Source organism: Aotus nancymaae, unplaced genomic scaffold, assembly GCF_030222135.1.
Source record: "Aotus nancymaae isolate 86718 unplaced genomic scaffold, 86718_ANA_hifiasm-v0.15.2.pri h1tg000011l, whole genome shotgun sequence".
In the NCBI taxonomy this organism is placed as follows: Eukaryota; Metazoa; Chordata; class Mammalia; order Primates; family Aotidae; genus Aotus; species Aotus nancymaae.
Window position 1 is genome coordinate 57,144,525 of NW_026988422.1, and position 22,302 is coordinate 57,166,826.

At 45.6% G+C, this 22,302-nt stretch overlaps 2 protein-coding genes across 2 annotated transcripts in view; one reads left to right on the forward strand and one right to left on the reverse strand.

Moving 5' to 3' along the window:
- Positions 1-7,452: 7,452 nt before the first annotated feature.
- The window catches only part of HEATR4 (HEAT repeat containing 4), a 37,668-nt gene continuing 22,818 nt past the window's right edge, over positions 7,453-22,302 (reverse strand). Inside the window, exons 13-16 of the mRNA XM_064374491.1 lie at positions 21,178-21,256; positions 19,700-19,859; positions 16,440-16,498; positions 7,453-7,634 (exon numbers count right to left, since the gene is read on the reverse strand). Of these exons, the coding sequence (XP_064230561.1) occupies positions 7,476-7,634; positions 16,440-16,498; positions 19,700-19,859; positions 21,178-21,256 (457 nt within the window). The 3' untranslated portion in view covers positions 7,453-7,475. The remainder of the gene's footprint in view (positions 7,635-16,439; positions 16,499-19,699; positions 19,860-21,177; positions 21,257-22,302) is intronic.
- On the forward strand, positions 14,430-16,781 carry RIOX1 (ribosomal oxygenase 1). Its single transcript, XM_012438260.3, has one exon. The coding sequence runs from the start codon at positions 14,430-14,432 to the stop codon at positions 16,323-16,325; it is 1,896 nt and encodes a 631-aa protein (XP_012293683.1). The 3' UTR covers positions 16,326-16,781.

Sequence of the window (22,302 nt, forward strand, 5' to 3'; positions counted from 1 at the left end):
TAACCTGAGGCCAAGAACAATGGTAAAAAAAGTGCCTACCTATTCTTCTCAAATGTACCTACAAGTGAAGGTTAAAAATGAACTTCTGCAGAATGAGAACTATGCTATATTCATCTTTAAATTTCTGGTACCAGGTACAGTATCTTGCACATAGTAAATGATTAGTGTTTTTTAAAAAATTTTGTTTTGGAGACAGAGTCTCACTCTGTCGCCCAAGCTACAGTGCAGTGGCAAAATCTTGGCTCACTGCAACTTCAGCCTCCCAGGTTCAAGCTATTCTCCTGCCTCAGCCTCCCAAGTAGCTGGAGCTACAGCACACACTGCCGCTCCTGACTAATCTTTTATATTTTAGTAGAGACGGGGTTTCATTCGTGTTCCCCAGGCTGGTCTTGAACTCCTGAGCTCAGGCGATCCGCCCACTTTGGCCTCCCAAAGTGCTAGGATTCCAGGCATGAGCCACCATACATGGCCCAGTGTTTTAAAATTTTAATTAATTAATTAGTTAATTAATTAATTGAGACAGGGTCTGGCTCTGTTACCCAGGCTAGAGTGCCATGGCCTCATCTTGGCTCACTGTAACCTCTGCCTCCTAGGCTCAAGTAATCCTCCCACCTCAGCCTCCAAGTAGCTGGGGCTGCAGGCATGTGGCATCATGCTTGGCTAATTTTAAAATTTTCTTTTGGTAGAGATGGGGGTCTCATTATGTTGGCTAGGCTGGTGTTGAACTCCTGAGCTCAAGTGATCCTTCCACCTCGGCCTCCCAATGTGCAGTAATTGCAGGCATGAGCCACCATACCCAGCCTGTTCAATGTTTTTGAATGAGTGAATGAGTGAATGAAGCTGGAATCCCAGTTCTGCTACTAACTGTGTATCTTTGTACAAGTTGCAGATTATTTGTAAAACCCTTTCTTCATGACGGGGATAATAACTACCTTGCTTATCTGTTGTTATGTAACTAGAAATCGTGTGTTCTAAGAATCACTGGTGTCTGGGCATGGTGGCCTGTAATCCCAATAATTTGGGAGGTGGAGATGGGAGGATCACTTGAGTCCACAAATTTGAGACCAGCCTGGGAAACATGGGGAGACCTCATCTCCACAGGAAAAAAAAAAAAAAACTAAACTAAAAATTAGCTGGGTGCGGTGGTACGTGCCTGTAGTCCTAGCTACTGGGAAGGCTGAGGCAAGAGGATCCTTTGAGCACAGGAGGTCAAGCCTGCAGTGAGCCGTGATTGCACCACTGCACTCCAGCCTGGGTGACAGAATGAGACCCTGTCTCAAAAAAATAATAAAAAAAAAAGGGTCTGTGCCTGGCATTCAGCAGGTGCTCAACAAATAGTTGTGATGCTGTATAGTTGTTACTCAGAACGGAGAAGCAGAAGCTTCTAAGAACCAACTCGTGTGGTCAAAGTGACATCTAGTGGTGAAATTTTAGAACACACACTAAAAGCACTGCTGATTTGAAATTTAAATTGGGGAATGACTAGGAACTAACAGAGCACCTGATTTGCTTAAGTACGGTAACATTATTTAATTCTCACCAGTGATTTTCAACACTAGATGCATATTGGAATGACCTGTGAAGCTTTAAAAATCTACCGATGTCTGTATCTCACCCTCGGAGATGCCAATTTAACTTGCAGGAGGTGTGATTCAGGCTGTGACATTTTTAAACCGCAATTTTAACATGCAACCTGGTTGGGAACCACATGCAAGAGACCCATGAGATATTCTTCTCATTTTACAAATGATGAAAGTAAAACTCAGAAGGATAAAGTAATTTGCACATAGTCACACATTTATTATTAGCAGTGGGTAATTTGAACTTGCGTCTACCATTTTCCCGCAATACCACATTGTTTTTGCAGAGGCTTTTGGAGGTCTGATGTGCTCCACTTAGCTCCTGCCTGGGGAAGTCTCAAACTCAGAAGCCTTAGGGAATTGCATGGTGCTGTGAGCTGAAGCACTCCAAACAATGGTTTGGTGTTGATGGGATAGTGTGGTCTGATGAAGGCACTAACTGCCTGATCCTCTCTCTATATTCTTTTTTTCTGAGAAAGGGTGTTGCTTTGTTGCCTAGGCTGGAATGCAGTGGCAGGATCGCAGCTCACTGCAGCCTTGAACTCCTGGGCTCAGCTGGGACCAGACACACCTGCCACCATGCCCAGGTATCTTTGTATTTTTTGTAGAGATGGGGTTTTGTCATGTTGCTCAGGCTGGTGTTTTTTATGTTTTGTAGAGTTGGGGGTCTCCCTACGTTGCTATAAACATTCATGTCAATCTCTCTCTATATATTTTACATTATTTCAAAAGAAACACATTGTGATTTTTTGTGTTAAAAAATGATAACTTGGGTTAGGCGTGGTGGCTCATGCCTGTAATCCCCATATTTTGGGAGGCCAAGGCGGGCGGATCACCTGAGGTGAGGAGTTCAAAACCAGTCTGGTCAACATGGTGAAACCCTGTCTCTACTAAGATACAAAAATTAGCTGGGCATCGTGGCACACACCTATAATCTCAGCTACTTGGGAGGCTGAGGCAGGAGAATTGCTTGAACCCGGGAGGTGAAGGCTACAGGGAGCTGAGATGGTGCCACTGCACTCCGGCCTGGATGACAGAGTGAGACTTCATCTCTAAATAAATAAATAAAATAACTTGGTCCGGGTGTCATGGCTCATATGCCTGTAATCCTAGCACTTTGGGAGTCCAAGGCAAGTGGATCACTTGAGGTCAGGAGTTTGAGACCGGCCTGACCAACATGGTTAAAACCCCGTCTACACTAAAAATACAAAAATTAGCTGGGTGTAGTGGTGTGCACCTGTAATCCCAGCTACTCAGGAGGCTGAGGAAGGAGAATCGCTTGAACCTGGGAGGCAGAGGTTGCAGTGAGCTGAGACTGTGCCACTGCACTCCAGCCTGGGTGACACAACAAGACTCTGTCTAAAAAAAAAAAAAAGAAACCTTAAGCATACACATTAAAAATCTACCAAAACTTTTTAAAGTTCAGTTTTCACACTTCATTAAAAAAAATATAGCTGGAGTCTCAAAAAAGAGTAACCACCTTGCTCTTGACCTCTGAAAGGCTCTGCTGCTGCCTCCATCAAAAAAAAAAAGCCCATTTTATCCAATTAGACAACAAATCCACAAGGTCAGAAAAACCACATTATATTTGCTGGCATATTCATGGTGGCTACTAATATATGTACTAATATATGTATTTGGTAAATGTTTGGTGACAATATAGCCCATCAAGAAATGATGGAAAGGCCGGGCATGGAGGTTCATGCCTGAAATCCCAGCACTTTGGGAGGCTGAGGTGGGCAGATCACTTGAGGCCAGAAGTTCGAGACCAGCCTGGCTAACATGGTGAAACTTTGTCTCTACTAAAAAATATATATAAATATTAGCCGGGTATGGTGGTGCACACCTCTAATCCCAGCTACTCAGGAGGCTGAGGCACAAGAATCACTTGAACCCCAGAGGCAGAGGTTGCAGTAAGCCAAGGTCCCAACACAAGGAAGGAAGGAAGGAACAGGCTTGGGGGGAGAGAGGGAATTCTAACACAGGTGCTTTCCTTCTGACCCACAACCCCCACTTTGCTGTTGGTCTGGCTGATGTAGTTCACGGGGGGATGGTAACTTAGATGGAACATGTAAACCAACGGGAACATGAACCTCGATTGAAAAATGGAAAATTTCTCTAGATCCTGACTAAAGGAAGGTCAGGACATTTCTCCCCACATGGTAGCCCAAACAAGCTTTCTTTTATGGCAGGATAGGGATCAGTCCCTTGTTTAATCAACCAGTGGAGTTAATGAATGTGGCAGAAGCAAGAGGGAGGAAAGATGACAAGAGGAGCAATGAAAAACAAACAACTGACAGTTCTCTTTGTGAGAAGTGAGAATCACCAATAAATGCCTCAGCCAGGAAGTACAGGTGGGGCTCTTTGCAAAGGATTTGTGGAACTTCTGGAGTATGTTGTCATTATAACATTTTGTTACTAGATTAACAAGGCTGGGTGCAATGGCCCACGCCTGTAATCCTAGTACTTTGGGAGGCCAAGGCGGGCAGATCACTTGAGGTCAGGAGTTTAAAATCAGGTTGGCCATCATGGTGAAACCCCGTCTCTACTAAAAATACAAAAAATTAGCTGGGCATGGTGATGCACACCTGTAATCCTAGAGGCTGTAAACTGGGGAGGCTGAGGCAGGAGAATTGCTTGAACCTGGTAGGTGGAGATTGCAGTGAGCCGAGATCATGCCACCACACTTCAGACTGGACAACAGAGTGAGACCCCATCTCAAAAAAAAAAAAAAAAAAGATTAACAAAAGTGTAGCCAGGCATGGTGGCTCATGCCTGTAATCCCAGCACTTTAGGAGGCCTAGGTGAGCAGATTGCTTGAGCCTAGGAGTTTGAGACTGGCCTGGGCAACATAGCGAGACCCCATCTCTACAAAAAATATAAAAATTAGCCAGGCCCTGTGGTGCATGCCTGTGGTCCCAGCTACTGAAGAGGCTGAGGTGGGAGGTTTGCAGTGAACCGAGATCTCACCACTATACTTCAGCATGGGCAACAGAGTGAGACCCTGTCTCAAAAGAAAAGAAAAAACACATACACAGAAAAAAACAAAACCATGATGGTAAGGAGAGTAGGTACCTCCTTCTCTGTTGTGAAGAAACTTGGGAACCACTATGGAAATGAGAGGGGAAAGGAGCTGTCATGGACCCCTGCCGAGCTCCTTCCTTCCCCCAGCCTTTTCTCCCATCCCTTCCCTTACCTGGAAGGTCCTCCCTACTCCTCTCTGCCTAAATCTTCTGCCAGCTCAGATCCAGCGCAAATTCCCATGTCTCCATGACGACTTCTGCCCCCTTCCCTGAACTCCTACAGCACATCTGCTGTGTACCACACAATTCTCACTAAATTAAGCATATTGTCTTTGAAATGTTCTTGTGTGTCTGTCTTCTAAAACCCCTTGTAAACTCCTCCAGGACAAGGGCCATTTCTTCTGCTGCTGCTCCGTCTCCCACAGTGCTGATGGCCTAATAGACCCTCTGTATGGTCTTGCTGGCTGACTGACTGAAGGGTTCAGTTCAGCTCTTTTGCTTTTGCCAGCAAAGCAAAGAGTGCACAATAAAGTCCTTTCACTATGAAACAACAAATTCAAAGATAGAGGGGCTGAGAAAGTACTCGTACAGAATTATTCATTGTCTTGAATGTCTCATAGTAGCCAGATCCCAGAATCCTCAGGTTAGATGCGGAAGTAACTTCGATCCATCTGATAATGCTTTTTAGATTAGTATTTCACTTAGAGGGAAAGTGTAAAGTAATACACATTCCATGGGTTACATGAGTCAAGGAAAGGGAAGAGTTTCTGTTACAAAGTTAACTCGTATCCCCAAAAATTCCCCCACCATGTTTCACAGCAGTTAGGAATTCATAGGAGAAAATATTGCTTTTTATATTTATTTATTTATTTATTTATTTTGAGATAGAGTCTTGCTCTGTCATCCAGGCTGGAGTGCACTGGCAGGATCTTGGCTCACTGCAACCTCCGCCTCCAGGGTTCAAGCAGTTCTCCTGCCTCAGCCTCCTGAGTAGTTGGGATTACAGTGCCTGCCACCATGCCTGGCTAATTTTTGTATTTTTATTAGAAACAAGGTTTCACTATGTTGGCCAGGCTGGTCTTGAAATCCTGACCTCAGGTGATCCGCCTGCTTTGGCCTCCCAAAGTGTTGGGATTACAAGTGTGAGCCACCGTGCCCAGGCTTGCTTTTTATATTTTTGACAATAACAGTGCCACGGGAAAAGAGGATGTGATTAGGGGAAGAAAAAAGGGGAGAGGCTCACATGGTTTTTATTTTAATTAATGAAGGTCTCAAACATTTTAGGGTGTAAACAGCAATCAGTATTTAGAAAAGGAGGTTGGATTCACACTACTTGGAAATCTGGGTCTTTCCTCATCCATAGCAATTTTTGGGTATCATGTGCTCTTACAGAATCCCATCTTATGATACAGATTCAGTTTGCAGCTGTTCTATGATGCCTGAGTATTTCAAATATTAAGTACATTGAGGCTCATGAGAATTGCTAATTGGCCTTGTGAAACTGTGGAGTTGTTTCTGAGGGATAGAAATGCATTCGCACCCACCCACACTGTACAAAGGGGGAAATGATTACACTGGCCTGGTTTTTTATAATAGTCCTGTGACATGGCTTCATACTGCTCTGTGGGCTGCAGTTAAAGAACCTAATCTAGAACAAGACTAGACTTATAGATTTAAAACGTCACCTAAGCTGTTTCTTTCCTAGACAAATGGTATTCTAATTTGGGTTTCATTTTATTTTATTTTTGTTATTATTATTTTTTTGAGACCGAGTTTCACTCTTGTTGCCCATGCTGGAGTGCAATGGCGTAATCTTGGCTCACTGCAACCTCTGCCTCCTGGGTTCAAGCAATTCTCCTGCCTCAGCCTCCCAAATAGCTGGGATTATAGGCATGTGCCACCATGCCCAGCTAATTTTATATTTTTAGTAGAGACGGGGTTTCTCCATGTTGGTCAGGCTGGTCTCGAACTCCCGACCTCATGTTATCCACCTGCCTCGGCCTCTCAAAGTGCTGGGATTACAGGCGTGAGCCACTGTGCCTGGCTATTTTATTATTTTTTGAGACAGAGTCTCACTCCATAATCCAGGCTGGAGTGCTGTGGCGTGATCTCAGCTCTCTTCCATCTCTGCCTCCTGGGTTCAAGCAATTCTCCTGTCCCAGCCTCCCTAGTATCTGGGATTACAGATGTGTGCCACCACACTCAGCTACTTTTTGTTTTTTGAGACAGGGTTTTGCCATGTTGGCCAGGCTGGTCTTGAACTCCTGACCTCAAGTGATCCACCCACCTTGGCCTCCCAAAGTGCTGGGATTACAGGCATAAGCCACTGTGCCTGGCCATTTTTTTTGTATTTTTAGTAGCGACAAAGTTTAATCATGTTGGCCAGGCTGGTCTTGAATTCCTGGCCTCAATTCCAACCCACCTTGACCTCTCAAAGTGCTGGGATTACAGGAATAAGCCAGGGCACCTGGCCCTAATTTGGGTTTCAGAGGGCAATTTGTACCGTTTGCAAAAGATGCTGGGTCCTTCAATATTACTGCTCTAGAAAGATTTGGAACTGTGACCTATATTTAGTACATGATCTTTCTGGAGTGTGGAAAAATATTCCCTGTCATCCAATGTGATGTCAATTTTCTTTAACCTTCTGTGAAAATAGTGTGCATTAAGACATGAGGTCTACTGTTAAATAATTTTTCATTATAAACATAGTGACAACAAGATTGTACAGTGTCAATTAAAAAGACCCAACGTGACCAGGTCCACTGCTTCCTGCATCTTGAAGTAAGAGAAGCGTTCAGCTTAGAGATGAGTACCTTTCTTTTCAGAGGGAGGGGACATGATGGTAGAATCTTCTCTTTGAGTATTTACCCAGCTAAAGTGTTGGGTTGTCAGATCTAAATGGTCCCACAGCAATCCTTTTCTCCTGGGAGGTGCGTAGATCTTTGACAAGTGATGAACGAATTCTGTTTCTTGTGATTAGGCCTGGGACTGAACTTTGTAACCAGGCCTTTGGTGCGTGGGGCTTCACAGGCTGCAGAGAAATATGAAAACATGAGTGTATATGCCAAATGTCTCTCATGCGAGAGACAGAGCCAAAGTGAAGGCTTCTTTGGCCATAGTGTTTCTCTCTTAACTACTATACTAAATAAGAAAATAGAACCTAGAAGTTCAAGACCTGCCTGCCTTGACCTTGTTCAGAAGCCCGATGTAGAAAATAGCCCTGAATTGCCCACCCAAAAAGGTTTGGTCATATATGTGGTGATCTTTGGGGATAGCAACGACGGGACACTCTTCTTCTAGCTGTGAGTAAAGACCTTTAGTCCTGGGAGGTGCTGAGGAAAGGGATTCACTCAGAGTGAACAGCCCACTGCTCTATTTCAACTCCATAAACCAATGTAGCGATGGCCAGGGTTGAGCTTGCACCTAGGTTAAAGCATCTCCAGGAATCTAAGTAGTTGTAATATTAATCCAGGTGTCTCCATCACTCCCTGGAATAATAAGAGGGATATCCTCCTCACCCCCAAATGAATTATCAGCCTGGGGCAAAAGTATTAGTGGGGTTATTAAAATAGTTGGAAAGAATAAATAAGACCTAGTATTTGCTAGCACAACAGGATACCTATAGTAAAAAATAATTTTTTTTCTTCTGAAAAAAATATTTTTCCTTTTTCTTTTTTCTTTTTTTTTTTTTTAAGACTGAGTCTCTCTGTCCCTGGGTTGGAGTGAAATGGCACGATCTTTTCTTTTCTTTTTAAGATTGAGTCTCTCTCTGTCACCTGGGTTGGAGTGCAGTGGTGCGATCTCAGCTCACTGCAACCTCCACCTCCCAGGTTCAAGTGATCCTCCTGCCTTAGCCTCCCGAGTAGCTGGGATAACAGGCGCACATCACCATGCCCAGCTAATATTTGTATTTTTAGTAGAGACAGGGTTTCACCATGTTGGCCAGGATGGTCTCGATCTCTCTCTCTCTTTTTTTTCTCTTCTAAGAAAAAGAAAGTCTTGATCTCTTGACCTCGTGATCTGCCTGCCTTGGCCTCCCAAAGTGCTGGGATTACAGGCATGAGCCACTGTGCCCAGCCCCCTGATGTGATTATTATGCGCCACATGCCTGTATCAAAATATCTCATATACTCCATAAATATATACAACTACTGTGTACCCACAAGTTAAAAATACAAAAATATACGCATATAAATGAAATCCCATTTATCGTATGCCTAAATATTTAAACGTTAAAAATCAAGCCAACAAACTATTGAGTAAAATACATTCTATCACCTACCTTAACAAGGAGAACAGGTCTGAATCTGGAGTTTTCAGATTCTTTGGAGCTCCTTACCAGAATGTGGTGACACAGGAAAGCTGACCCGCAGCTCACCCATCTCTTTCCATTACCAGCTATATCCCATACTCTTGAGGACTTCACAGTTACATACGTGGACACTCCAGGCTGCATGTCCAAGCTCTGTTCACATATCCTGCCAACAGCTACCTGTTGTCCACTCCTTCAGTTTAAGGGTACACATACTAGCAATGCTGCCCACACTTGAGGAGACAGATCAGGCCATCCCAGCCTAAAAATGATCAGGAAATTTCTGAGTTTTGAGTGCCCAGAGTATGTAATCTATAAGGCAGCTGTAGACTCTCGTAGAGCATGCCCATTTGGCCCTATGAAATTCTTGCGTTTTGGGGGATGATGTGGCCAGAGGTAAGAGCTGAACCCTCTAAATCTGAGACACCAGGGCGGAGACTCCTTTTGCTTCAGTGTTACTGCTTAGATCATTGCCAGCTTTTCTGATATAAGGTTGCCTTCCAGGAAATCTACTGCCCACAGTCCTCACTAAACTGGTTATGTGATATGGAAATACAGGGCCATAGGTTAATAAGAGCACGTCTTATGCTGCCCAACTCCGAAGTATGTTAGTAACAGAGGAAAAACAAAGTTTGAAATATATAGGGGCCAAAGCTGGTTTATAGATAATTCTTCTAATTATTACATGTACAAAAATTATAAAATAAGAATAATTTCGGGATATTTTTGAGACGAAGTCTTGCTTTTGTCACCCAGGCTGGAGTGTAATGGTGCGATCCCTGCTCACTGCAACCTCCGCCTCCCAGGTTCAAGCGATTCTCCTGCCGCAGCTTCCTACGTAGCTGGGATTACAGGCCTGCGCCCTTACACCCAGCTAATTTTTGTATTTTTAGTAGAGATGGGGTTTCACTAAGTTGGGCAGGCTGGGGTCTCAAACGCCCGAGCAAGCAAACTGTTGGGATTACAGGTGTGAGCCACCGTGCCCAGCCAGGATTTCATTTTTATTGGTCTACTTAAAAAGTTGTCTTCCCTCACTCCCCTACAAAAAAAGAATAAAAAAAAGAAAAGAAGAAAACACCAGACCAGAAACAAAGTGGTCTCCCAATAATGCAGCATTACAAATGTACCATACCTTTTTTTTTTTTTTGGATAGAAATCGAGTAAAATAGAATTTATCAGAATTTGTGTGTTTATGCGGTGGCTCACGCCTATAATCCCAGCACTTTGGGAGGCCGAGGCGAGTGGATCACCTGCAATCAGGAGTATGAGACCAGGCTGCCCAATATGGTGAAACCTCATCTCTACCAAAAGATACACAAAAAATTAGCTGGGTATGGTGGTGCGCACCTGTAATCCCAGCTACTCAGGAGACTGAGGCAGGAGAATCGCTTGAACCTGGAAGGCAGAGGTTGCAGTGAGCTGAGATCACACCAGTGCACTCCAGCCTGGGTGACAGAGTAAGACTCTGTCTCAAAAAAAAAAAAAAAGGATTAATCAATTATAATGGACCATATCATTTTAATTTTAATTTTGAAGATTTATTCTTATGTTTGTTATATTTATTTATTTAATATTTTATTATGTTTTTTGAATATTGTATGTAAAATAAAAAATGAAGTCATGATACAAAGTCTGACCTGTACATGAATGTTTGTAGAAGCTTTATTATAATCACCCAAAACTAGAAGCAACCAAGATGTCTTTCCAGAAGTAAATGAACAAACGGCTACATCTATATAATGGAACAGTATTCAGAGGTGAAAAGAAATGAGCTGTAAAGCCAGGAAAAGACATGCATGCATGAACCTCTTGAAATGTGTACTGCAGGTGGGCGTGGTGGTTCACACCTATAATCCCAGCACTTTGGGAGGCCAAGGAGGGCGGATCACTTGAGGTCAGGAGTTGGAGACCAACCTGGCCAACATGGTAAAACCCTGTCTCTACTAAAAATACAAAAATTAGCCAGGGGTGGTGGTGCATGCCTGTAATCCCAGCTACTTGGGAGGCTGAGGCACGAGAATCACTTGAACCCAGGATGTTGCAGTGAGGCGAGATGGTGCCACTACACTGCAGCCTGAGTGACAAAGTGGGACTGTGTCTCAATAGAAAAAAAAGTGTGTACTACTATGTGAAAGAAGGCAGCCTGTAAAGGTTACATACTGTATAATTCCAATCATATCACATTGTGTAAAAGAAAAGTAGAGATCATGAAAAAGAAAAAAATCAGTAGTTGTCCAGCTACTTAGGAGGCTGAGGTGGGAGGATCACTTGAGCAGGGGTGGGTTGAGGCTGCAGTGAGTCATGATCATGCCACTGCACTCCAGTTTAGGCAACAGGAGGAGACCCTGTCTCAAAATAAAAACCAAAACCAAAAACAAACACAAACCAAAAAAAAAAGAAAAAAGAAAAATCAGTGGTTGACAGGTATTTGTGGGGAGAAAAAGAGGGTTGAATGAGTAAAGCACAGTCCAGGAGGGGTGGCTCATGCCTGTAATCCCAGAACTTTAGGAGGCTGAGGTGGGCAGATGCCTTAAGGCCAAGAGTTTGAGACCAGTCTGGCCAACATGGTGAAACCTGTCTCTACTAAAAATACAAAAATTGGCCAGGCGCAGTGGCTCATGCCTGTAATCTCAGCACTTTGGAAGGCCAAGGTAGGTGGAACATGAGGTCAGGAGTTTGAGGCCAGCCTGACTTACATGGTGAAACTCCATCTCTACTAAAAATACAAAAATTAGCTGGGCTTAGTGGCACATGCCTGTAATCCCAGCTACTCAGGAGGCTGAGGCAGGAGAATCGCTTGAACCCGGAGGTGGAGGTTGCAGTGAGCCAAGATTGTGCCACTGCACTCCAGCAGGGTTGATGAGAATGAAACTATGTCTCAAAAAAAAAAAAAAAAAAAAAAAAAAATTAGCCCGGCATGGTCGTGTGGGCCTGTAGTCCCACCTACTCAGGAGGCTGAGGCAGGAGATTCACTTGAACCTGGGAGGCAGGGGCTGCAGTGAGCCGAGACTGCACCACTGCACTCTAACCTGGACGACAGAGCCAGACTGTGAGACTCCATCCCCCACAAAAAAAAGGGAAGCACAGGAGGCTTTTTAGGGTTTTGAAACTATTCTGTATATTCTGTATGATATATGTAGTTGGGATTACAGGCGCCAGACATGGTGTGCATGCCTGTAATCCCAGCTACTCAGGAGGCTGAGCCAGGAGAATCGCTTGAACCCAGGAGGTGGAGATTGCAGTGAGATGAGATTGTACCAGCCTGGGCAACAGGGAGACTTGTCTCAAAAAAAAAAAAAAAATTATACATAATGTATATGGGCTGCATTTTTTAAGCAAAAAATGTGACAATGTATTTGTCCCATCGATTTTTAAACATATTTTATGCATCTTTCCTTGTCATCCTTTTAAATAACTGCCGATTGATAGATATCTGAATAATTTCCAGTTTTGAAATCATAAGCAACAAGCATCTGTGTATAAATATCTTTGTACACATGGGTGAATTTTTTTTTTTTTTTTGAGACAAGGTTTGGCTCTATTGCCCAGGCTGGAGTGCAGTGGCACGATCTCAGCTCACTGTAACCTCTGCATCCCAGGCTCAAGCCATCCTCCCATCTCAGCCTCCTTAGTAGCTGGGACTACAGGTGTGTATCACCATGCCTGGCTAATTTTTGTATGTAAATTTTTTTGGCTGGGTGGTGGAGGTTGCAGTGAGCCAAGATCACACCATTGCATTCCAGACTGGGTAACAGAAGGAGACTCTATCTCAAAAAAAAGAAAAAAGAAAAAGGCCTGGTGCGGTGGCTCACGCCTGTAATCCCAGCACTTTGGGAGGCCGAGGCAGGTGGATCACGAGATCAGGAGCTCGAGACCAGTCTGGCTGACACAGTGAAACCCTGTCTTAACTAAAAATACAAAAAATTACCCAGGTGTGGTGGCAGGTGCCTATAATCCCAGCTACTCAGGAGGCTAAAGCAGGTGAATCTGGCGAACCCAGGAGGTGGAGGTTGCAGTGAGCCAAGAGCAGGCAACTGCACTGCAGCCCGGGAGACAGTGTGAGACTGTCTCAAAAAGAGAAAAAAAAAAGCCAGGCACAGTGGCTCACACCTGTAATCCCAGCACTTTGGGAGGCCAAGGTGGGTAGATCACCTGAGGTCCAGAGTTCAAGACCAGCCTGACCAGATGGAAAAACCCTGTCTCTACTAAAAATACAAAATTAGCCGGGCTTGGTGGCATATACCTGCAATCCCAGCTACTCGGGAGGCTGAGGGAGGAGAATCGCTTGAACCCTGAAAGGTGGAGGTTGCGGTGAGCTGAGATCGTGCCATTGCACTCCAGCCTGGGCAGCAAGAGCAAAACTCCATCTCAAAACAGACAAACAAAAAGTATTTTACTTTTTGACCCAACACTTTTATTTCTGGAAGCTTATCTTAAATGATTCAAATGAAGAGAAGGAATCTTTATGTACAAAGTAAAATTAGTTGTATAACAGTGACCATGTTCTCAACAATTACATCCTAGTGCCACCACATTGCCTGTTAAATTAGAGGCCCAGATTTAAGTCGATTTAAGAGCCAGAGAAGTTATAGTGAATGAAACAAAACCCAGTGGGGCAGGTAGGGCAGATATCAAGAATGCAAGCAGAGAACTTCATAACTTCTTTTTCAGAGAGGACAATGAATTTGAGAATTTGTACTGGAGAAAGGAGGGAGGGAAGTTAGGTGGAGGAACTGCTAGATAGGGCTTTAATCAGTGAATTCATCTGCAGAGCAGAGGTCTATACAGAACTCAAACTGCCTGAGGGCATTCCTTGAAAACAAGAATTCTGCACTTTTAGGTGGGAAGCTGCAGGGGAACATCCTTGTTCAGAAATGAGGACATCCAAGGAACACTGCAATATCCAGAGACTAGAAGGAAAGAACAGTCAAGTAGCTATTTCTCCTGGGGAATCTCTAGTAACATCATCTTGTTTGTTGTTGTTTTTTGAGACAGAGCCTCGCTCTGTCACCCAGGCTGGAGTGCAATGGTGCCATCTCAGCTCACTGCAACCTCTGCCTCCTGTGTTCAAGCAATTCTCCTGTCTCAGCCTCCCGAGTAGCTGGGACTACAGGTGCAAGCCACCATACCTGACTAATTTTTGTATTTTTAGTAGAGACGGGGTTTCACCATATTGGGCAGGCTGGTCTCAAACTCCTGACCTCAGGTGATCCACACACCTCGGCCTCCCAAAGTGCTTAGATTACAAGCGGGAACCACCGCGCTCGGCCGCAACTTGATTTTTAAATTGCACTCTGAGTGTAGATTCCCGGTTTTTTTGACAAGGGTTCTTGCCGCTATAGCGTGAAGCCAAGCATTTAATGAAAGCGAGTGGGAGGGGCCGGGTAGAATGGCGGGCGTGTCCAACCCCGAGACGGCTGGAGGCCGCGCCCCCTTCCCAGAGTGCACCGCAGCTGCTGCGTTCAGGAACCCCTTTCGCGTCGGCTCCGGCCGGGCGGGGAAGACTGTCCGGCTATGGATGGGCTCCGGGCTAGTGCAGGGCTGTTACGGCGCGGGCGGCAGAGGCGCCGGCGCCAGCCCCAAGCACACAGCGGCTCGGTCCTGGCCTTGCCGTTGAGGCCCAGGAAGCTACGAAGGCAGCTGAGGAGAAGTGTTGCATCCCGCATAGCAGCTCTTAGAGTGCAGACGCTACCCAGCGAGGACTCGGAGGACTCGAGGGTGGAGTCGACGGCCGACGACCTGGGAGACGCGCTACCCGGTGGGGCGGCGGTGCCGGCCGTCCCGGACCCAGCCCGGCGAGAGCCGTACGGCCACCTGGGGTCTGCAGAGCTGCTGGAGGCCTCGCCCGCCGCGCGCTGCCTGCAGACCCCGCCGGCGCGCCTGGTGCCGGCTTCCGCGCCGGCTCGCGTGGTGGAGACCTCGGCGCTGCTGTGCACCGCGCAGCACTTGGCGGCCGCCCCGTCGTCCGGGGCCCCTGCGACGGCGTCGGGGCCGCAGGTGGATAACACGGGTGGGGAGCCGGCCTGGGACTCCCCGCTGCAGCGCATCTTGGCCGAGCTGAACCGCATCCCCAGCAGCCGGCGGCGAGCGGCGCGCCTCTTTGAGTGGCTCATCGCGCCTATGCCGCCAGATCACTTCTACCGGCGCCTGTGGGAGCGGGAGGCGGTGCTGGTGCGGCGGCAGGACCACACCTACTACCAAGGCCTTTTCTCCACCGCCGACCTGGACGCGATGCTGCGCAACGAGGAGGTGCAGTTCGGGCAGCACTTGGACGCTGCTCGCTACATCAACGGGCGACGCGAGACCCTGAACCCACCGGGCCGCGCGCTGCCCGCTGCCGCGTGGTCCCTGTACCAGGCCGGCTGCTCTCTGCGCCTCCTCTGTCCGCAGGCTTTCTCTACCACTGTGTGGCAGTTTTTGGCTGTGCTTCAAGAGCAGTTTGGAAGCATGGCAGGCTCCAATGTTTACCTCACGCCCCCTAACTCTCAGGGCTTTGCCCCCCACTACGACGACATCGAGGCCTTTGTGCTGCAGCTGGAAGGTAGGAAACTCTGGCGTGTATACCGACCCCGAGTCCCAACCGAGGAACTGGCTCTGACATCGAGCCCCAACTTCAGTCAGGACGACCTCGGTGAGCCGGTGCTGCAGACCGTGTTGGAACCTGGAGATTTGCTGTATTTTCCTCGGGGCTTCATTCACCAAGCTGAATGCCAGAACGGAGTCCATTCTCTGCACCTCACCTTGTCCACGTACCAGCGCAATACCTGGGGTGACTTCTTAGAGGCCATACTGCCTTTGGCCGTGCAGGCTGCAATGGAAGAAAATGTGGAGTTTCGGAGGGGTCTGCCCCGAGACTTCATGGATTACATGGGAGCCCAGCATTCAGATTCTAAGGATCCACGAAGAACCGCTTTCATGGAGAAGGTGCGGGTCTTGGTGGCCCGCCTGGGCCACTTTGCTCCTGTCGATGCTGTGGCCGACCAGCGAGCCAAAGACTTCATCCACGATTCTCTGCCCCCTGTTTTGACTGATAGGGAGAGGGCACTAAGCGTTTACGGGCTTCCAATTCGCTGGGAAGCTGGAGAACCTGTAAACGTGGGGACCCAGTTGACAACAGAAACAGAAGTCCACATGCTTCAGGATGGGATAGCTCGTCTGGTGGGTGAGGGGGGCCATTTGTTTCTCTATTACACAGTGGAAAACTCCCGTGTGTATCATCTGGAAGAACCCAAGTGCTTGGAAATATACCCCCAGCAAGCTGATGCCATGGAACTCTTGCTTCGCTCTTACCCAGAATTTGTGAGAGTAGGGGACCTGCCCTGTGACAGTGTGGAGGATCAGCTTTCCTTGGCAACCATGTTGTATGATAAGGGGCTGCTGCTCACCAAGATGCCTCTAGCCCTAAACTAGTTTCTTGTTGATTGCTGGAAACAAGGCAGTAGCGATTCTTTCCTGCCACTGCTACCCTTTTTTTTTTTTAATTCATGTTCTTACCTTGATAACCATCAGTGTGGTCACACTTACCTTTATGACTGCTTCAATGTCACAAACTTCAGAAGATCTTCTAGGAAGAACTATCTCATCTAGGTACAAAATGAAAAGCAGAAGTTGGAAGTGGAACAATAACCTTGATCCATGATCATTTCAGAGCACCAGCTTCATCACCCTCAGGCTTCAGTGTACTGTGTAGCACTGACCATGTCATTCTGCTTGAGACAGACATTAGAAGATTTTTTTTTTTGAATTTGCATCTTTCATCTGAGTTCGTTTTCATCAGTTTGGGGGGAGGGTCGGGGTCAGTATCCTGTTTGTTACTGTTAAATTTGTATGAACCTTAGAAAAGTTATTAAAGTGCCAAAGAATGTTTCCCTTTTCTAAGGCTAGATTATTATGTGGGATGGTTAAAAGAAATGCAGGAGCAGGAGGAAGATAGGGAAAATGTATAATGGCTGAGGTGAAAAGCAACTTGGGGTGGTTGTAGGATGTAAAAGGAGCATGTTAATCAGCCTGTTAAAGAAGACAATCTCAGGCTGGGTGCAGTGGCTCATGCCTGTAATCCCAACACTTTGGGAGGCTGAGGCAGGTGGATCACCTGAGGTCAGGAGTTCAAGACCAGCCTGGCCAAGATGGTGAAACCCCGTCTCTACTATATAAAAATTAGCCAGGCATGGTGGTGTGCACCTGTAATCCCATAGAGGGGCTGAGGCAGGAGGATTTCTTGAACCTGGGAAGTGGAGATAGCAGTGAGCTGAGATCGTGTCACTGCACTCCAGCCTGGGTGACAGAGTGAGACTCAATCTCAAAAAAAAAAAAAAAAAACCTCATCTGATTGGGAACAGTTCACTAACTTTGTGGATAATTAATGCTATTTAATTATGCAACCCAATTCTAGTAGAAAAAATATTTTCTACTAGCTAGTTCAGTTTTTAGAGCATGGTATGTTTTTTTCTTTCTTTTTTTTTTTTTTTAAAGATGGGGTTTCACCACGATGGCCAAGCTGGTCTTGAACTCCTGACCTCAGGTGATCCACCCACCTCGGCCTCCCAAAGTGCTGGGATTACAGGCGTGAGCCACCGCGCCTGGCCAAGAGCATGGTATGTTTTTGCTTGCTGTTTGCTTGCATCTGTGGCTGGCACTGCTGTCATAAGAGCAGTGTGTCACCTAGTTGTGCCTTCATAGGCCTTAGGTAACCAACTTTTAGCAAGCTGGCCATGAAGGAAGACTGGTGTTCAAGTTACTTTCCACTCTCATTTTTTTTTTTTCTGGCAGTTGGAAGAAACTTCCCCAAATCTGACAAGTGAATAGTCTCATGGTTGGTGGAAAAGTGCCTGGTGTACCAGAAAGAGCACTGGACTTGGAACCAGAAGACCTGGGTTTGGGGTGGTAGCTGTTAGGCAGCTGGCTGAGTGACCTGAGGCTGCTGCTACGCTCAGGCACACAGATTTTCTAAGTATATTTTGGTACAGCTTGATTTCTGCACCCTCGTCACTTAGGTTGTGTTCAGGACTCAAAGATCCTATCACCATAATGGATAGTTTTCTGTTGTTTAAGATTGAGAACTTTATAAAGTCTTTTTTTTTTTGAGACAGAGTCTCGTTTTGTCGCTCAGGCTGGAGTGCAGTGGCGCAATCTTGTCTCACTGCAACCTCCGCCTCCCAGGTTTAAGCGATTCTCTGCCTCAGCCTCCCAAGTAGCTGGGATTACAGGCGCATGCCACCATGCCCAGCTAATATTTTGTATTTTTCGTAGAGATGGGGTTTCACCATCTTGGCCAGGCTGGTCTTGAGCTCCTGTCCTTGTGATCCATCCGCCTCGGCCTCCCAAAGTGCTGGGATTACTGCCGTGAGCCACCGCACCCGGTTGTAAAGTTGTTTTTATTTTATTTTTTTATTTTATTTATTTTTTTTGAGACAGAGTTTCGCTCTTGTTACCCAGGCTGGAGTGCAATGGCGCGATCTCGGCTCACCGCAACCTCCACCTTCTGGGTTCAGGCAATTCTCCTGCCTCAGCCTCCTGAGTAGCTGGGATTACAGGCACGCGCCACCATGCCCAGCTAATTTTTTGTATCTTTAGTAGAAACGGGGTTTCACCATGTTGACCAGGATGGTCTCGATCTCTTGACCTCGTGATCCACCCGCCTCGGCCTCCCAAAGTGCTGGGATTACAGGCGTGAGCCACCGCACCCGGCCTGTAAAGTTTTTTTTAAAAGTTACAAAAGCATAGATATACATTAAGTAAAAATGATAGCTGTCCTTCCAAGCCCACTTTCCAGAGACATGCACTAGTTTTTGTTTGTTTGAGACAGGGTCCCATTCTGTTGCCGAGTCTGGTGTGCAGTGGTGAGATCTTGGGTCACTGCAGCCTTAACCTCCTGGGCTCAAGCAGTCCTCCCATCTTGGCCTCCTTAGTAGATAGGATTACAGGTGTGTGCCACCAAATTTTTAATTTTTTTTTGGTAGAGATGGAGGGGTCTTGCTATGTTGCCCAGACTGGTTTTGAACTCCTAGCCTGGGGTGATCCTCCCACCCTAGCCTCCCAAAGCGCTGGGATTTCAGGCATGAGCCACTGTGCCTGACCAGCAACTACTACCACTATTAAGGTTAAGCTCATAAGGCTTTTTTGGGTGCTTAATCAAACATACACACTAGTTTTTCATTTTTTTTTTTTTACCAGGATCACCAGAAATTCATTTTGTTTTTTTGTTTTTTTTTTGAGATGGAGTTTCGCTCTTGTTACCCAGGCTGGAGTGCAATGGCACAATCTCGGCTCACCGCAACCTCCGCCTCCTGGGTTCAAGCAATTCTCCTGCCTCAGCCTCCCGAGTAGCTGGGACTACAGGCGTGTGCCACCATGCCCAGCTAATTTTTGTATTTTTTAGTAGAGACGGGGTTTCACCGTGTTGACCAGGATGGTCTTGATCTCTTGACCTCGTGATCCACCCGCCTCGGCCTCCCAAAGTGCTGGGATTATAGGCGTGAGCCACCGCGCCCGGCTCATTTTGTATTATAAAGACTTGTGTTTTTGTGATATGTCCTTTTTTGACCTAACTTTTAAATCAGTTCTAATAGAGATAACTTTTTTTAAAAGGGAAAAAAAAATAAATGAATAAAAACCTGAGAAACAAAAAAAAATTAAAAAGACTGAGTGGATGGTAGCCAAGAGAGAAGGGAGTATCCTTTCCTGTTTCCTCCTCTAGGGCTTACTGCTGAGTCCCAAAACATCCAGATCCTGGAAGAGGCTTATTAAAAGAATCAAAGCATAGAACTCACCCTTAGGAAACCTACCCTGAAAAGTTTTTTGGAGTAAAGTTTGGAGTGTTAGTGGTTCTTGTTCTCCTTTGGGTTTCAAGTAAACACGTTTTGCTTCCTCCCTTACTTTTCCCATGACCGTCTCCAGCTTGAGTATTTTCTGTGTCAGCAAGTCCTTTTGACTTAGTGTTTTAATCTAAATTAGAACAAATAATGTTTGAATAACGAAACAAAACACCTGTACTAGGCAGCAAGTTATCAGAGAGCATTAATAAAGTAATTGTGGGAGGCTAAGGAGGGAGGATCACTTGAGCCCTCAAGGCTACAGTGAGCTGTGATCATGCCACTGCACTCCAGCCTGGGCAACAAAGTGAGACCCTGTCTCTAGAAAAAAAAGAAGTAACTAATTGCATTATGCTTATCAGTAGTAGGTGGTATATAAATGCCTGAGAACATCATTCTCTTATGATATTGCTTAGAGTTTTTTTAATATCTGTTCATGAAAATTTTAATTTAGCTTTTTGGGCATGATAAAAGGAACCTGCTAAGAAATGGTTGATTGGTGTGAAGTTGGTTTCTTGAATTACCTTTTTAAAGTCCTTTCTCCTCTATTCCTTCATCTCATCTAACAGCTTTGAAAAATTAGAACAATGCAACAGCTGGAGCTGCAAAAAAAAAAAGAAAAAAGAAAAAAAGAAAAATTAGAACAATCCAGGCCAGGCAGGATGGCTCATGCCTGTAATCCCAGCACTTTGGGAGGCTGAAGCAGGTAGATTATTTGAGGCCAGGAGTTCAAGACCAGCCTGGCCAACATAGTGAAACCCTGTCTCTACTAAAAATACAAAAAAAAAAAAAAAAGTAGCTGGGTGTGGTAGCACATGCCTATAATCCCAGCTGTATGGGTGCCTGAGGCACAAGAATCGCTTGAACCCAAGAGGTGGAGGTTGCAGTGAGCCAAGATCACACCACTGCACTCCAGCCTGGGCAGCAGAGCAAGACTGCCCTCCCACCACCAAAGAAAAAAAAAAAAAATAAAGGAGAAGTTTGAACAATCCTTTCAGCTAGTGATTTTCTTTGGTGAGAGAACCCAGATTAGGAATTCAGAAAAATTAAGAAGAAAATCTAGGGGGCCAGCTCCAGTCCCTTATTTCCTCTCTATGCCTATCTGCAAGAAAGGATAAACAAACAACTTGGGTTTGGGGATGATGGGGAGAAAACAGGAAGGGAGAGAAATAGTCTTTCTGAAACTAATAATGAACCCTGATTTTTGAGGGCTACTTGATAGGACTAATAGGATTTTTGTTTTATTTTTGTCTTGACTAGTAGGACCTTATTATAACCCAATCTTGCATAGATGCTTTGCATCTTCAAATGATGTGACATCTGCGTCTGGGGTTTTAGAAAGTATTTCTGCGGTGGGAAAAAGGGTATGTATATATTTGAGGGGGATGGGGTCTGAGGAACTCTTAAGAGCCCTGAATTTTCTCTTGAAAACAGGGCTTGCACTTATTTACCCTGTTCGTGATCTCCTGAAGCATTTCTTGGTTTCCTTCATTTCCTAAGTTGAGTATCTTCATTGTCTGGTACATTTCTCTGAAAGATTAGAAGGGCTTCTTAGATAATTCTTTCCTGTCCTTTAAAAAAGCATGAGGGGTGGGTAGAAAATACGGGACTTGGAATCAGGTAAGAATCCCAAGTTCCAATCCTAACTGTGCAGTTTTGCTGAGCCTTATATGCAAAAATGGTGTGATGCTTAGCATTTTTTTTTTTTTTTTGAGACAGAGTTTCACTCTGGTTGCCTAGGCTGTAGTGCAGTGGCGCAATCTTGGCTCACTGCAACCTCCACCTCCTGAGTTCAAGCAATTCTGCCTCAGCCTCCCGAGTAGCTGGGATTACAGGCATAAGCCACCATGCCCGGCTAATTTTTGTATTTTTAGTAGAGACGAGATTTCACCCTGTTGGCCAGGCTGGTCTCAAATTCCTGACTTCGTGATCTGTCCGCCTCAGCCTCCCAAAGTGCTGGGATTATAGGCGCAAGCCACCTTGCCCAGGCATATTTGTTATTTTTAATTTTTTTTTTTTTTTGAGACAGAGTTGTCCAGGCTGGAGTGCAGTGGCTTGATCTCTGCTCACTGCAGCCTCTGCCTCTTGGATTCAAGCTATTCTCCTGCCTTAGCTTCCCAAGTAGCTGGGACTACAGATGCGTGCAACCACATCCGTCTAATTTTTGTATATGTAGTAGAGACGGGGTTCCCCATGCTGGCCAGGCTGATGTCGAACTCCTGATCTCAGGTGATCCACCCGTTTCAGCCTCCCAAAGTGCTGGGATTACAGGTGTGACCCACCACATCTGGCCCAGACAATATATTTGAAGGTACCAATAGGTAGCATTTACTGAACACCTTTATGACAGGCACTAAACATGTCATCTCAGTATCACCACAACCCTGTAATGTAAACTATCACCTGCATTTGATACATGAAAAAAATGGGCTCACGGAGTTTAAATACCTTATATAGGCTCACATAGCTATTGCATGCCAGAGCTGGAATTCAAACCCTGGTCTTTTTGACTCTAAAACTTGTTGTCCCATTAGGCACTTCATAAATGTTAGTTGAATATATAAGTAACTTAAAAC

What these genes read in the sequence shown, in the direction of transcription:
- RIOX1 (XM_012438260.3), top strand. Translation starts at nt 14,430, where the DNA reads ATGGATGGGCTCCGGGCTAGTGCAGGGCTGTTACGGCGCGGGCGGCAG.